A 16,040-nucleotide genomic window follows, 5' to 3' on the forward strand; every position below is an offset into this window, starting at 1 on the left:
ACATAGACTTAAAGTCAAGAAGACCTGATTTCAAATAAGACTTCAGATTCTTACTTGTGTATCCTTAGAAAAATCATTTAAGCCCTCCTCAGCCTCAATTTTCTCATTTGTAAAAAGAATAAAAGCATGATTGTTGTGAAGACCAAATATGTATTTTATAAACCTCAAACACTCCATAAACACTATAATTTTTATTATTGTTATTTTCATATCATCTATATTTCCTAGTGTAGCTCAGCTTATTCTCCCTCCCAGAGAGCAATCCTTTATAACAAAGATTTTTTTAAACGTGGAAAAATCAGCAAAACCAATCAACATAGCAGAAAAATCTGACATTATATGCAGTGGCCCCATACCCATAGCTGTCAACTTCTGCAAGGAAAAAAAAGTGGATAAGGGAAAAGGGACTTTTCATATTTCTCTTTTGGGGCCAAGCTTAATCATTATACATATGTGGGTTTCTACTTTGAGTGTTTTGTCATAATTATTCTGTTGGATACCTGGCTTCATATTCATGTGATTGAGTTATACCCAAATCATAGTGATTCTGCAATTGAGTGGTTCTGAAATGGCTTGAGCTTAGCACTTCTGTCATAGACCAGAACTCTTACCAATGGACTAGGGGTAGAAATCCCAGCCCTGAGGAAGAAAAGGCCCCTCTCCTCTGTGTGGCTCCTATTTTGCTCTCAGGTCACAAGAAAAGGGACATCCTGCAACATGAGGTCAGGGGTCAACCACAGACATTTATTTTAATTTTAAATTTCTATTTAATTAATTAAGAATATTTTTCTATGGTTACATGATTCATGTTCATTCCCTCTCCTCTTCTCTCCCCTCTCCCATACCCAATGAGCAATTCATCTGGGTTTTACATGTATCATTGTTCAAAATCTATTTCCATATTATTAATATTTGCAATAGAGTGATCATTTAGAGTCTACATCCCCAATCATATCCCGATTGAACCATGTGATCAAACAAATATTTTTCTTCTGCATTTGTGCACCCACAGTTCTTTCTCTGAATACCACAGGCATTTATAATATAAATAATATAAAGTCTAATATAAAGTCCAGCAAATGAATTCTTTTTTCAAAACGTAATATTTTATTTTTTCCTCAATTACATTTAAAAATAATTTTTAACATTTATTTAAAAAAATTTTAGAGATCCAAATTCTCTACCTCTCCTCTCCTCTCCCTGAGAGATTAAGCATTCTGACATAGATTTTTCCATGTACAATCATGTAAAACATTTTATCATAGTAATCATTTTGTGGAAGAGATATTGAACAAACAAGCAAAAAAAAGAAAGTGAACATTGGTCTATTTTGGTCTGCATTCAGACCATGTCATTCCAGAGGAAGGTGATAATTTTCACTATGAGTCTTTGGGATCATAATAGATCACACTATTGCTGAGAATAGTGTTGTTCATCATTCAGTATTGATGTTACCTTGTATCATGCTCTTCTGGTTCTTCCCACTTCACTCTGCATCAGTTTGTATAAGTCTTTCCAGGTTTTTCTGAAATTCTCTTGGTCATCATTTCTTCTATCACAGTAGTATTCCATTACAACTATATTCCACAATTTGTTTAGTCATTCCCTAATTGATGGGCATATGCTCAATTTTCAGTTTTTCAGCAAATGTCATCTTGAGCAGAACAAATATAAGAAAAAGGCAATATATAAGCTTGGGATGAGACCAAACTCAACCAATGTTCCATTGTTTCTTTCTTCCCTCCTGGTCTTCTGCTCCAGGTTGGAGGATCTTTGATAAAACACTCACATACAGACATGTCCACCTCCCAGCTGGTCAGTTTAGATGAAAGTCATCTCTCACAGTCTTACAGAAGAGAACTTCAGAGCTGATGCTCTGCCAAGGAACGCCCACCATTCATCTCCCTCTCTCTCTCTCTCTGTCTCTGTCTCTGTCTCTCTGTCTCTCTCTGTCTCTCTCTGTCTCTCTCTGTCTCTCTCTCTCTCTCTCTGTCTCTCTCTCTCTCTCTCTCTCTCTGTCTCTCTCTCTCTCTCTCTCTCTCTCTCTCTCTGTCTCTCTCTCTATCTCTCTTTCCTTTCCCTCCCTCCCTCCCTTCCCAAGACCTTCTGGGACTGAAAACCTTGTCCATTCCTTCACACAGCTTATTTCACATTAATTTCCTCTCTTCCTGAGCAGGGCAGAACTACAGATCCCAGAGAGTAGTGAGGCCAGCTGAGTCTTTCCCTGGAGTTTGAAATAGAATTGTAAACTGAAGGAAACTATTTCTTTTGCAATGACTACTGTACTCTGACTGGCTGTGATTACAGAGAACTGCTAGAGGGGAACCTGAAACTGCTTGGTTATAATGGAAGTAGGAATGAGAAATGCTAAGGGATGCTAATACAGGGATGCTGCCACACAGGGGAACTGCTCTGGGGAATGCTCTGGGGTTTGCCTACTGATCCCTACTGAATCCTACTGATGGCTGATGGATCAGTATATCTTTCTATCCTCCTCCTCCTCCTTCACTCCGTCCCTTCTCCAACTCTCTCCTTCCTGCCTCCCTCACCTCCCAGTTCTTCTTGAAGCCTTTGGCTTCTTCCCTCCCCCCTTGAGTAAACTATAAAGATATTCTTTTCTTTTCCTTTTTCAAGTCAAGGGGTTTATTGGGATAACAGGATAGGAAACTGAGGTAAGAGAGATGAGGATTTCCCTAATCTATAATGAGGGAGAATTTGAGGGTTTGAGAAAGTAGTCCAGTCACAAACTGTGACTCTAAGACAAAGAGATGGAGGATAACAGCTGTTTAAGACCTTCCTTCTTCACAAAGCCAGCAGGGCTTTCTCTCAGCTTAACCCCAGAGAGAAAACAAAGTCCAAAGTCTCTCAGTTTCTCCTGGCCAACTCAACTCTCAGAGAGAGACAAAGTCAAAGCCCAGTTTCTGCTTCTTCTCCTCTGTGGCCAGAAAACCCCAACTGCCACTCCTGGGAACATTCTGTTTGGAACCTTCTCCTTGATTGACAGACAGGTCCCCAGCCTTGACTCTTGCATCCTGGCTTGTCCTTTAAAACCTCTCTCTCTTCATGTCTCTATCACAGGTTTTTATATTTATCTCAATAGTATCACTGTGCATTGTATTTTCTTGATTTCTTGATTCTGCTTCATTTATCTTGCATTAGTTTATATATGTATATGTATATATATATATATATATATCTTCCCATGCTTTTCTGTGTTCATCATCTACTTCAGTACAGTAATATTTCAACATGTTCATGTACCATTTTTTTTAGACATTCCTCAATGGTGGGGCATCTGCTTTCTCCAGGTTTTTATGACTACAAATAATACTGCTGTAAATATTTTAATATATCTAGTATATTATTTATGTGCATAAATAATATATACCCTGTAATATTCACTAATTTAATATGAATAATTTAATATAATTAATAAAATTTAATATAACACCACCACCCCTTCTTTCTTTTTTTGGTCATTGACCTTGATGGTCTATCTTTCGTACCCAGGACAGTCAGGATAGACAACAGCTGGACTTTTCTAGGATTCCTCCTCTTAGGAAAAGATCAATAGGGACAGAGGGATAGACTAAAAGGATTCTCAGTCCCAGGGCATAGGCCAAGGGAGCTCTCTAGTCATTGGGAGTTTTATCACAAATCTTTATCTTTTAACAAATAGGAGGTATCAGTTGGGTGTTTGTACAGCTGGGGGGGATTGTGATTTAAAGTCATATACTATCAAGGAAAACTAACCTTTAGTATAGATTCTTGAATAAAAAGAGAAAGGAGTAAAGTTGTAAATTGAGTTTGTACTATCTACATTTATTCACTCATTCATTGGGATTTTTCCTGGTCTGCCAGAAGGAGAGGACTCACTGAACACTACAAACATTTTTGGTTTTTGTGTTCCCTAGCACCTAGCACAGTGCTGGACGCCAAGCAGGCATTTCAAATGCATGTGGAATTGAATGGAATTTTTTGAATAGCTAAACTGTTGGTTCCCAGTTGGACTGTATAAAAACGACACCAATTACAGTCATTTGTGTAAATTGCTTACCATTTATGCCTAATTGCTATGTAGCACAATGATGATGTGGATCACTAAATATAGATCGGATCAAATTTGTTACAAGTTTGATTTGATTACTACAATAAACAATAGTTTGTGTGAGTCACTTCCTTCGAAAATCCTCTGAGATGACATCAAATTCACCATGTGTATCTTTTTTATATAGATAGTCCTTGAAGGCAGGGATTGTATTTTTGCCTTTCTTTGGTCTGGCAAAGAGTAAGGGTTTAGTGAATGTTAGTTCAATGGATTACATGACTTCTCCCAACAGCCATGAGTCAGGGAGGTGATTGTAAAATTGTTTACACTGATTAGGAGGGGAGCTGACATCTCAAATGGACCATCTTGAAAATCAATCAGTAGGTCACCATCTACAGCCCGTCTTGTATCTGTTTGAAAGTTAAGGTAAAAGGAATTAAATAATATTTCTGAGTTTTAAGAGTTTTAAGTTTAACATTCTATCATGCAGACCACAGCACTACATCTTGGCAAAAATACCGAAGTGATTTGCCATTTCCTTCTCCAATGGATTAAAGCAAACAGACATTACGTGACTTTTCCAGGGTCATACAGCCAGTAAGCGTTTGAGGACAAATTTAAACTCAGGTCTTCCTAATTCCAGGTCTAGCACTACCCATTGAGCCCTCCAGCTGTCTTTAAGAAGCCTATAACTTCTAAGCCCAGCCTGGGCCCCTTAGAATCCATCAGCAGCCAGCCAGATTCTCTCTTCCGACAGTTTCTCTTCTCATTCTGGGAATGTGGTGGCTCTGGCATTTACGTCAGGGAGCTGGTTTGTGGCCAGAGGTTTATTAGCTTGCTTCGTTGAAAGCTGTTGCCATTCAGCAAAATTCTCAGCTGCCGAGTACTTCCCAAATGTCGAGCATTTCTGGGGTTTTGCAGCAATGTAATAGGGCCCTTTAGTGTCACGCCGCTCCACCAGTCTGCTCGCCTGGAGCCAAAAACAGCATCATTTTGGCTTAACAGATTTTTATAGAATTTGGCATGGGAAGACTTTGATAAAATTAATTAGGAGGATTCAATGTGGCTTCACCTAAATTTGCTTGGGTCCTGTCGAAATTTATCAATATCATCCACTCCCTCTTTGATGTTGTTGCCATTTTCCTCCATTTAAACAAAAGATAAGATGATATTACCTTCAGAAAATACACCGAGTTCCCTTACCCACATGGCTTCCCATGAACCAGAGAAAAAGGGGGAAGATCGGAGAGGAAGATCATATTAGAGTTATCTGTGTGCCCACAGCCTGATTTATTTCCTGACAGATATAATCTATTTCTTTGTTTCTGTTTACCCATCTGTAATGTGGTAATAATTACAATTGTTCCTTATTTACCTCAGAGAGCTATTATAAAGATTCATTAGAAAAAAGTCTGGAAAGCTTTTTGAGTACAGCACCATGTAATTTCAAGGCAGTATATTGTTTCTGCAGTAGTCCTTGCTTAATTAACTAGTCATCCAATACAATCCAATCAGCATTTATTAAATGCCCACTATGTGCCAAACACTGTGCTATATATACATATATGTTTGTCAATTAATTTAAAAGCATTTATTTATTTATAGAATGAATTTTTATTTTTGCTGTTTTTAATCTTTTTTATTCTTTTACATTTTATTTAAAAAATTTTCCATGGTTACGAGATTCATGTTGTCTCTCTCTCCACTTTCCTCCCCCTCCCAGAGTTGACAAGCATTTCTACAGGGCTATATATATATATATGTATATATATATATATACATATATATATGTTATTACTCAAAGCCATTTCTTTATTATTAATAAGTATTTATTAAATGTTTACAGTGTGATAGGCATTATTCTAAAAATGCTGGGGATGCAAAAAGAGGCAAAAGATACTTCTAGTCTTCAAAGATCTCATAATACCCCTTTCAATTGAATTAAATTATGTTTTTCCAAACCCTTGACTTCTGTCTTAGTATCAGCTCTAAGACAGAAGAGTGGCAAGGGCTAGGTAACTGAGGTAAAGAGACTTACCCAGGGTCACTCAACTAGGAAGCATCTGAGGCCAGATTTGAACCCAAGTGCTCTTGATTCCAGACTTGGCATTCTATTCACTGTGCTAATTTTTACTTAATGCTTTGTCAGTTTTTTTTTTTTGAAAAAGGGTATAAGAAAATGTATAGAAGATGGAGATATAACTGTAAGTCATCAAGAAACATTTATTAAGTGCCTTCTATAGGTCAGGCACTTTGGAAAAACACTTGACTCTTACATAAAAAACTCTCCTAGCCCAAAAGGCCTGGGTTTCTTTGTGGGGAACTTTCATTCTTCTAGTTTCATCCCTAGCTCCTAAAATATGGAAAATTTCTTAATTTCTGAGCTGTTAAAGCTTCACCAAGACTTTTGGAACAGCCTCTATTGGCTTGGTTTTCCATTTAGACACATATTGGCTATTTTATGAAAAGCTTCGAAACTTTATTCCCAAAGATCCAATTATCACCTCTTTAGAGATGATTTCTAAATTTAGATGTAACCTGTAAGGACCATGGCAAAGGGAATCAAAGACTGAGGAAGCTGGGAAATATTTGTGGTTATTTATTCCCCAGAGTTCTCAGATTTATGTTTCCTTTGCCTTTGGAGAGACTTCTCCCTAGAAATATTGTGTGCATGGATTATATGAATGAATGAGTGGATGAATGAAAGAAAAAATATTAAGTTCTTAATATGTCAAAAATACTATAATAAGCACAAGGGGTACAAATACAAATAGCAAGGCAGTCACTGCTCTCAGGGAGGTCACAGTCTACTGGGGAAAGTAGTATAAGAGATCTCAGATGCAAATAAGATGACAAGGCTCAGGGTTCTTAGGGAACAGTGTTGAGGTAGATGAAGAGAAAGTAGCTTCCCTGATCTCCCAAGGGTCAAAGGACACTTGTTCTGCCCCCTTTTACTGGAGCGAGAAGATGGAAGGAATGAACTGAGATGTTTTTGTGGAATTATTCAGTGGAGGAAAGGCAGAATAGTACATTGGAGATAGCTAGAGAAAAGGAGAGCAAAGATATGAACTGGACTGGGGGGAAATTAGCAACTGCCATCACTGAGATCAAATACAGTCTTTCTTCCCTTAAATCAGCAGTGGATTGGTTTAATGTACCAACCTTCTGGAGCTATTGTTTTTTGTTTTAAACTTTTACCTTCCATCTTAGAATCAATACTGTGTATTCATTTGAAGGCAGAAGAATGATAAGGGCTAGGTAATAGGGGGAAAGTAACTTAAGGTCACATTGCTAGGCACTTTCAGAAGATAGATTTGAATTCAGGACCTCCTATCCTAAGCCTGAGCCACCTAGCTGCCCCACTTTTGGAGCTATTTGACGATCATATGATATAATATTTATTAAGTGTTTAGCAGACTGTCAAACAGTAGATTCTTTAAACAAAAAACAACAACCATACCTCTTGTCTTAGAATCAATGTTATGTATTGATTCCAAGGCAGAAGAGCTATAAGGGCTAAGAATTGTGGTTAAATGACTTTCTTAGGTTCACATAGCTAGGAAATATCTGAGGCCAGATTTGAGTCCAGAACCTATCTCCAGGCTTGCCTCTCTTTCCATTGAGCCACCTAGGTACCCACGAAGTAGATCCTTAACTAATACTTATTTCCTTCCACAGGAAGTTCCTCCAGTTTTTCTTTTAAATTTGACCATTTTTCAGTCCATTCTCTTTAGATGGATAGAAGGAAGAATGAGGGGAAAAGGAGACATCAATTCAGGCTGCAACATCATGAATGCTATGTGAAATATTATTTGGATTTTTTAAGGTTCTTTTGCAGTGTGATTGTGTTACTAAATCATGTTACCTTTACAAGTGAATTGTCTAATTTTGTAGTTTTGGAAAAAAAGGAAAAATGGGGGCTCAAGCCATGCAGTTATCACTAAGTATGTACCTTTTAGCACAGCATCTAGCATCACACCACCCACTACATGACCTATTACATATACATCGTGTCCTAATCTCTCTTCTGAATTCCAGTTTTCCATCTCTAACTGTGAAAATGTGTTATTGGCATCTCAAATTCAAGATGTCCTCAAATGAACTCATCATCTTTCCCTCTAAACCTGTTCCTCCCACCAACTTCCTTCTTTCTGTTGATGGAAACTCCATCTTCACAGTTATCCAGCTTTTACACATTGGAGTTATTGTTAACTTTTCCTTCTTCTACTCTCCCCATATCCAACCAATTGCCAAGTTCTTACCTCATTCTTCACTCACACCCTCACCACCTAATTCTTTCCCTTATCATTCCTCTTCCAGGTTACTATAACAGCTTCCTAATTGGTCTCCTTATTTCCAGTGACTCTAGTATCTAATCTATCCTTCATACAGCTACCAAAATAATCTTTCTTAGGTATTCTTTATCTCTAATGTATATCATAATTCCCATTTCTCAGGTATAGATTTCTCATTTTTCCTCACTCAAAGGATAGAATACAAATTTCTTAGCTGGGAATTGAAAGCCTTTCAAAATCTAGCTTAATCTTTTCTAGCCTTATTTCATATTGCCATCTATGTATCCACAGATCTTGCCATATGTTCTGCTGTTCCTCATCTCTCTTCACCTAGAACAGCATCCTTTAGATCAGACCTCCAGATACTATGCCTCCTTCCCATGCTGACCCCAGATTAAACTTCTTGCCATCTGCCTTGCTGCTACCTCTTCCAACTCTCCCTCCCTCTCTTCAATTCATCCTTCACACAACTACCAAAATCACTTTCCCAGATCTGACTATGTTATTTCTCTGTTCAAAGAATTTCAGCAAGTCCTCATTGTTTGAACAAGCTATACTTCAAGTGTATTAGTCTGGTACTTAAGGTCCTCTACAAAATACATTTCCAGACTTTTTTCTTTCTACTATGCTTCATAAATAGTATATTCTAGCCAAAATGGTCAATCAGTTGTTACCTATTGTTGTCCTACTGTATCCTGCCTATACATAATTATATGTGTCCCAATTGTCTGAATGTACTACTTTCATCTCTTTATTGAAATCCTTCTACTCTTTCAAGATCCAGCTTAGGTACTATCTTCATGAAACTTTCCCTATTCCTCAAAATTGACAGTAATTTTTTCCTCTTTATATTTATATTCTTCCTATTTTCTTCTAGAAACAACAAAAAAAGATATGAATGGTGTCCTAGTTGTGTCAAACATTTCCCCCATATGTACAGTTCTAACGAGGAAACATAAAACTAATACAATTGTTAAGATATTATAAAAAGCATTTCTCTGCATATGGTTTCTAGGCTAGAATCTGTTATGACCAAGGTTGGAATTTTAAGAACGATGTGCTCAAAGAGATATTGGATTTGCAAGAATCAAGAAATTTAGACCAAAGAATGCATACCCTTTGATCCAGCAATACCATTGCTGGGTTTGTACCCCAAAGCAATAATGATGAAAAACGTTTGTACAAAAAAATTCATTGCTGCATTCTTTTTGGTGGCAAAAAAAATTGGAAAATGAGGGAGTATCCCTCATTTGGGGAATCGCTAAAAAAATTTTGTGGTATATGATGGTGATGGAATACCATTGTGCTATAAGGAGTGATGAACTGGAGGAATTTCATGTGAACTGGAAAGACCTCCAAGAAGTGATGCAGAGTAAAATAAGCAGAACCAAGAGAACATTGTACACAGAAAGTGAAACATTGTGGAACTATGCAATGTTAAGGGCCTTTACTACTAGTAGAAAAACAATAATCCTGAGGGACTTATGAGAAAGAATGCTATCCACATTGAGAGAAAGAACTATGGGAGTAGAAATTCAAAAGAAAAACTTATGACGTATTGCTTTTTATATGGGTATATGATTTGGAGTTTTGGCTTTAAAAGATTGCTCTATGGTAAAAATGAATAATGTAGAAATAGGTATCAAAAGATAACATTTGCACAGTCCCATGAATTGTTTGTCAGCTCTGGGATGGGTGGGGGAAGGAAGAGGAGAGGGAAATAAAATGAATTATGTAAACATGGAAAATATTTTTAAAAATAAAGTTAAAATTTTTTAAAATGTAGACCTGCTTCTTAAAGCTCAAGAATTTTAAGCAAACACCACCAAACATTCTAGCAATGCTGAGGCCTGAGAAGAATACTCAGTAGATCTAGCATATGGCATGCTACAAAGTTTACTCCATTCTTGTTGACATTCGGACAAGGGTAAAGGTTACCTGTTAACTTATGCTTAGGAATCTTAGAAGACAGATGAAATGTAGAGAATCAGAGGACAATTCCAGGAGGAATACTATCTCTATGTATGGCCTTGGTGCAGGAGAACTTAGCTAAGAAAAGCTATGATGTTTATTTGTTGTCAAGAACTTTAGCAAGAGGATAAAATATTACTAAAAAAAATCTTGGTGTCCAAGGAAACATAAAATAGACCAGTCTAAAGCCATTCCATACAAAATAGGGAAATATTTTTAAAAGTCTTCCAGTCTACAAAATGAATCCAAAGAAAAGGAGGGGTCCTCCAGAGAGGAAGCTATGTGGCTCAGAGGATAAAGTGCTGGATGTGACAGAAAGACCTGAGTTCAAATCCAGCTTCAGATACTGTCTGTATGATACTTTGCTTCTTGCAGCCTCAATTTCCTTAACTGCAAAATGAACATAACAATAGTACCTATTTCTTTGGATTATTGTGAGGAGAAAGTGAAATAAATATTTTTTAAAATTTGTCGAAAATGATACTTGGAAAAAAAATCTATACCATGCAAATACAAACAAAAACAGAGTAGCTCAAGTGATTTATAGGAACAAATGTGAAAAAAACAAAACCCTCCACACAAACAAAGGCTGCTGGCCTCCTATGAAGAAAAAAACAAATTCACAAAACCTTGAAAACACCACCTCCTCCCTACAAAAAAATGAAAGAAACTAGGAAGGTCCCTTTTCCTTTCACTATTTGACTTGTGAACTGTGGCAGCCATCATCATCATCATTATCATTAACAACATCAGCAGCAGCAACAACAACAACATCAACATCATCATCAACATGATCATTAACAACAAAATCATCAACAACATTGACATCAACAACATCAATATCATCATCAACATCATCATTAACAACAACAACATCGACATCATCATCAACAACAACATCAATATCATCATCAACACCATCCACATCAACACCATCATCCCCCTGAGTATTAGGAGGACAAAAATTCAGCCAGGTGAGCTCTAAAAAGGGCTCACTTACTAGTTTCAGTGAGTTAGATGATGATTTATATTGAGTTTCTGGATTCAGATGTGGGGAGTGGAAGCCTCTTTGCAGAGAAAAGTTCAGTGACCTCATCAGAGGATACTGGCGGCTCTATAGCATCTAAGGTCCTCTTGGGGAATATGAAGAAAACAATGTTTCATTTTCTGGTTATTCTCATTTCCTGCTTATGAACCTGGAAGAGTAAATCTTTTTATGTGGAGGAGAGGGGATATCTCACTTATTTTACTATGTTCTTTGATTTATTTTACTTTCAACTAATGAGTCATCTGGTTAACTTAGTAAAGGAAACACATTGATGGGGGCTTGTGAAGTATGAGTTTGTTTTTTAAGTATGTATTTTAGAGCATTGTGAGTGTTATACTGTGAGTTCTTTGATACCAGGAATTGGAATTTTTTGTTTTGTTTTTTGTTTGCCTTTCTTTGTAAACTCAGTGCTTAGCACTGAGGCTGGAACATAGCATAATTAAATGCTAGTTGAGTAACTGAATGATGACCTATAAAGTGCTTCAATATAATATCTTTTTAGGGAATGACAGGTGAGGGTTGAATATTGTGCTTTCCTCACTTCCCCACCCCTAGACATACCCATTTGGTTCACTTTCTGGTAGCCACTAGCAGCCTGGAGGGTAGGAAATGAAGCCAGGAGTAGGCAAATAGCAGAAATGAAGTAGGGTAAAGTGTTGGATAAGTGTTAGAGGCATGCATACTTAAAGCTACATATTTCTAGCTCCAGCTTTTTTCCTGGCAGCACAAAAATTATCAGTAGGTCTGGGAAAGCCTGCTCCCATCTGTGTGTGAGAAATGCATATTTATGTTTTGAAAAGGTCCTTTGAGAATCTTTGAAAAGACAAATACATGCCCTGTAAATGATGATTATTATACTCATGATTTAGAAAAAAAATTCAAAAGCGAATTCATGCAATTGCTATATGGACAATTACATGAGTTGCAAAGACCTCGCTGTGGTTTGCTTCTTAAAAATTATTTCACCTGCTACTAAATTTTCCTGTCTTTTAAGGTGGAAAACAACAGCTGTTTCTTGGCCCAAATGCAATAACAGTGTGTGAAATGAAGAGAGGAAAAGTATAACAAATGCACAGGGAATTTAAGGAAGCAGAAGGAAGAAAATGAAGAAGATGCCACTACATTTTTTAGTTACATTTCCTCCAGAGCAGGACTCAAGTTGATGAGGGACAAGTCCAGAGATAAGGGAAGACTGGAGAGGAATTTAGATAGAATGTTATATAGTCACTGCTTTCAAAAGCCTAAATCTCTCTTCCCAATTTTTGGTGACTCCATTGTATCCTGGTGGTTCAGTCTGCTAAGATGGTGGCATTCCACACAGAAAAAAGAGAGGACTGATGGATACACCTAAATTCCCCGAGGCGTGAATTAATTCAGTGTGCTCTGTGACACCAAAGGAACTCTACATATCCTTGTGTACATCCTTTTCTAACTTATTCCTGACTAGAATGTTCAAAATAGGAACTTGGAATTGGTTGGTGAAATTTGAAAAATGCTTATATTTCCCTTGCTCTACTGAAATTAAAAAAACAAACACTACCCCCATTTTGTCTAGACCTTTTGCTTTGCCTCTTAGGAACAAAAAGATGAGAAATTGGAGAGTTGGTGGAGCTGAGATTGTGAGCTCCTTGAGGGCAAGGGCTGTCGTTCCTTTCTTTGTATCATCAGAATGTAACATTTAGAAGATACTTAATGAATGCTTTTTTTACTCTGATTCCATTCTAAAGGGTCTTAATTTTAGGCACTCTAGCACCATCAGTCTCCCTTTCAACTCCCTGCTATCACCCACAAATGTCCCACTTCTGTGTCCATGAACTCCAGAATTCCTTATCTGATCCTAGTTTTTTAATCATTGCATGTTTCCCTCTGCCCTACTCTGATCTGTGTCCTTACCATAACCTCCAAACCCTCCATCCCTCAGTTCTGTCCAAGGCTGTCCCCTCTACCTGGGCTACATTCTCCTTCCTTCTCTATTTCAACCCCTTGGGGAACTAGTTCAACTCTACGCTATCCTCTACATTAGAATTCCTTGTTCTTTGATCCTATTATTGGCTATACCGTGCCAAAATGAAAATCTGGATTTTTCCCACCATCCACTCACTGTCTTTGCTCCTATTCACATGCTGTTGAATGGAACTGTATAAAAAATCATGAAATTGTGTTGATGATGTCTGCTTTAAATTTAATTGGGCCCTTGCTGTAGTAAGGCAATCATTTTTTGCCTCCCTAAGGCAGCTACAGGCTGCAGTGGAGAGAGCATTGGACCTAGAGTTAAGAAGATCTGAGTTCAAATTTGGTATTAGTCACTTACTGTGTGACTCTGGGCATGTGACTTAGGCTCTGTCTGCCTCAATTTCTTTGACTACAAAATGGGCATTATAATAGTGTTCTGCCTCCCTGAGTTGTTATGAAGGTCAAATGAGATAATATATCTAAAATGATTAACTCAGCGCCTGGAAACAGTAGGTGATTAATATACTTTATTCCTTCCTTTCCCCCTCCCTAATTAAGGCACTATCTTACCATAGCAGCTTTCCTTCCTTCCTTCCTTCCTTCCTTCCTTCCTTCCTTCCTTCCTTCCTTCCTTCCTTCCTTCCTTCCTTCCTTCCTTCCTTCCTTCCTTCCTTCCTTCCTTCCTTCCTTCCTTCCTTCCTTCCTTTCCTTTCTTTCCTTCCTTCCTTCCATTTCTCTCTGAAAAGAGTATTCATTGAATTCTAAGCTCTATTTCTCCTACAGTCATTTAAAGTAATTAATGACTGCCCCTCCCTCCATGATCTCAGCCCCTCCTCCAAGCTGCTTACAAGCAGGTGGCCTCTCTTTTTGTTTTCAGCATTCCTAGGGCCAATGTAGACCACTTTAGACCATTACAGTTGTTTCTCCTGTAATCCTTGTTTTGAAAACTCACATTTGTTCCAGCATCCCTTCTAGTGCCCCCTTACACAAGCAAACTTTGTGTCTCTGTCCAGGTAAAGTACTTATATTTTTTGTACATCTTTTGGTACTGCAGGAGCTGAGGGTGGAGGAGGTTTGGGATGTACCTTTCTCCTTCCACCAAAGCCTCTTGGAGAAGGTCCAAAGTTGGGACCTGCTTAGCACATTCACTAAGAAGAAGCTTGAGGTCATGAATTTGGTCACCATTTATGATAGTATTTATGTATTTCATATCCATTTAACATCCATAAAACTATGCTACCATTTTTATTAGGTTTCTATTTTTTAATGTGTTATTCATAAACTTTTTGAACATTGCCCCCAACCATGTTTTCTTCATAAGTCCAGTGATTTTTATTGGACAAAATTTTGCATATTACCATGCTTTTGGGGAACTCATATGAATATATCACACTATACTGTAGAACTGACTGACATAAAATAAGATTTCTCATTTCTTCTTCATAAACACACCTTTGAATTAATTTAAATGTAAAGAAAATTTAAAACAGTCAGTGCATAAGGGGTTGAGCTAGGGGAAACTTGACAGGAAGTGGTTACCCTTAGACCTGGTAATTTCACCTTGCCTTTGCTTTTGGGAGGTTACTGAAAAGATTTCTCTGTGGATTCTACAGGATCTCCTTCTGCTTCTTTCTTCATCATGTTTCTGCAAGGAGCTAACTATTTAAAGCCCTTTACAACCCAGTCCCTTCTTACCTTTCTGGTCTGCTTACATTTGACTCTGCTCTTTGTGCTCTCCAGTTCAGGGACTCTGACCTTCTTGCTGTCCCTTGAGCATGATACTCCACCTCTCCTCTCCTCTTTTACTGGTTGTACTCCACCATGTTCTTTCCTCTTGTCTCCATCTCCTTGCTTCTCTGGATTCCTTCAAACTCAAATCCCATCTTCTGTAAGAGACTTTCCCTATTTATTCCTCCCTTAACCTCCACCCCATGCCTTCTCTGCGAGATTATTACCTCCTACTTTTACTGCATATACCTTATGTATACATTGCTGTTTGTCTGTTCTCTCCCCAAGAAGATGAGCTTTTCCAGGGCAGGGTCCATGCTTTATTTGTACCTTTATTTGTATGTCCCCAGTGAGTAGCATAGCACCCAGCACATATTAAGTGCTTGATACAAACTCATTGACCAACTGACTATAGAGTCTACTGGGCACAGATCATCAATAGACCCTGTAGTTAGGTGTTTGTTTTGTGTGTGTGTGTGTGTTTTTTTAACTCTTACCTTCTATCTTAGAATCAATACTAAGTATTAGTTCCAAGGAAGAAGAACAGTAAGGATTAGGCAGTCAGGATTAAGTGACTAAGGGTCACATAGGTAGGAAGTGTCTGAGGCCAGATTTGAACTCAGGATATCCCATCTCTAAGCCTGGCTTTCATTCCACTGAGCCACCCAACTGTCTTGATATTGCATTTAGTTTTATAAGCAGTGCATACCTCTATTCAGTTCTTTATGATAAAAAATTAGACTGATTTTCCTGGGGAGTTGGCTTGCATTGGTATCTTCTCTCTTTGTCTCCATCTCCATCCCTCCTCTCTCTTTTCCCCTTCTCTCTGTCTTCTGTCTCTGTCTCTCTGTCTCTCTTTGTCTCTCTATTTCTCTCTCTCTATCAGGAGGATGGAGTAGAAGAGATTGCAGGGGAGAGTAGTTGTAGTGATGTGGGTAGTGGCAAAGGGGTAGGTTTTTTCTCCCTTTTTATGATGCTACAAGATATATACATTCTG

At 37.8% G+C, this 16,040-nt stretch overlaps 1 protein-coding gene across 1 annotated transcript in view; it reads right to left on the bottom strand.

The window, feature by feature from the left end:
• Positions 1-4,814: 4,814 nt before the first annotated feature.
• The window catches only part of LOC130454724 (cilia- and flagella-associated protein 251-like), a gene marked incomplete at its 5' end in the record, with an annotated part of 28,170 nt that continues 16,944 nt past the window's right edge, over positions 4,815-16,040 (bottom strand). The window contains 2 exons of the mRNA XM_056800653.1: positions 4,815-5,018; positions 11,195-11,257. Of these exons, the coding sequence (XP_056656631.1) occupies positions 4,815-5,018; positions 11,195-11,257 (267 nt within the window). The remainder of the gene's footprint in view (positions 5,019-11,194; positions 11,258-16,040) is intronic.

Source organism: Monodelphis domestica, chromosome 5, assembly GCF_027887165.1.
Source record: "Monodelphis domestica isolate mMonDom1 chromosome 5, mMonDom1.pri, whole genome shotgun sequence".
Classification (NCBI taxonomy): Eukaryota; Metazoa; Chordata; class Mammalia; order Didelphimorphia; family Didelphidae; genus Monodelphis; species Monodelphis domestica.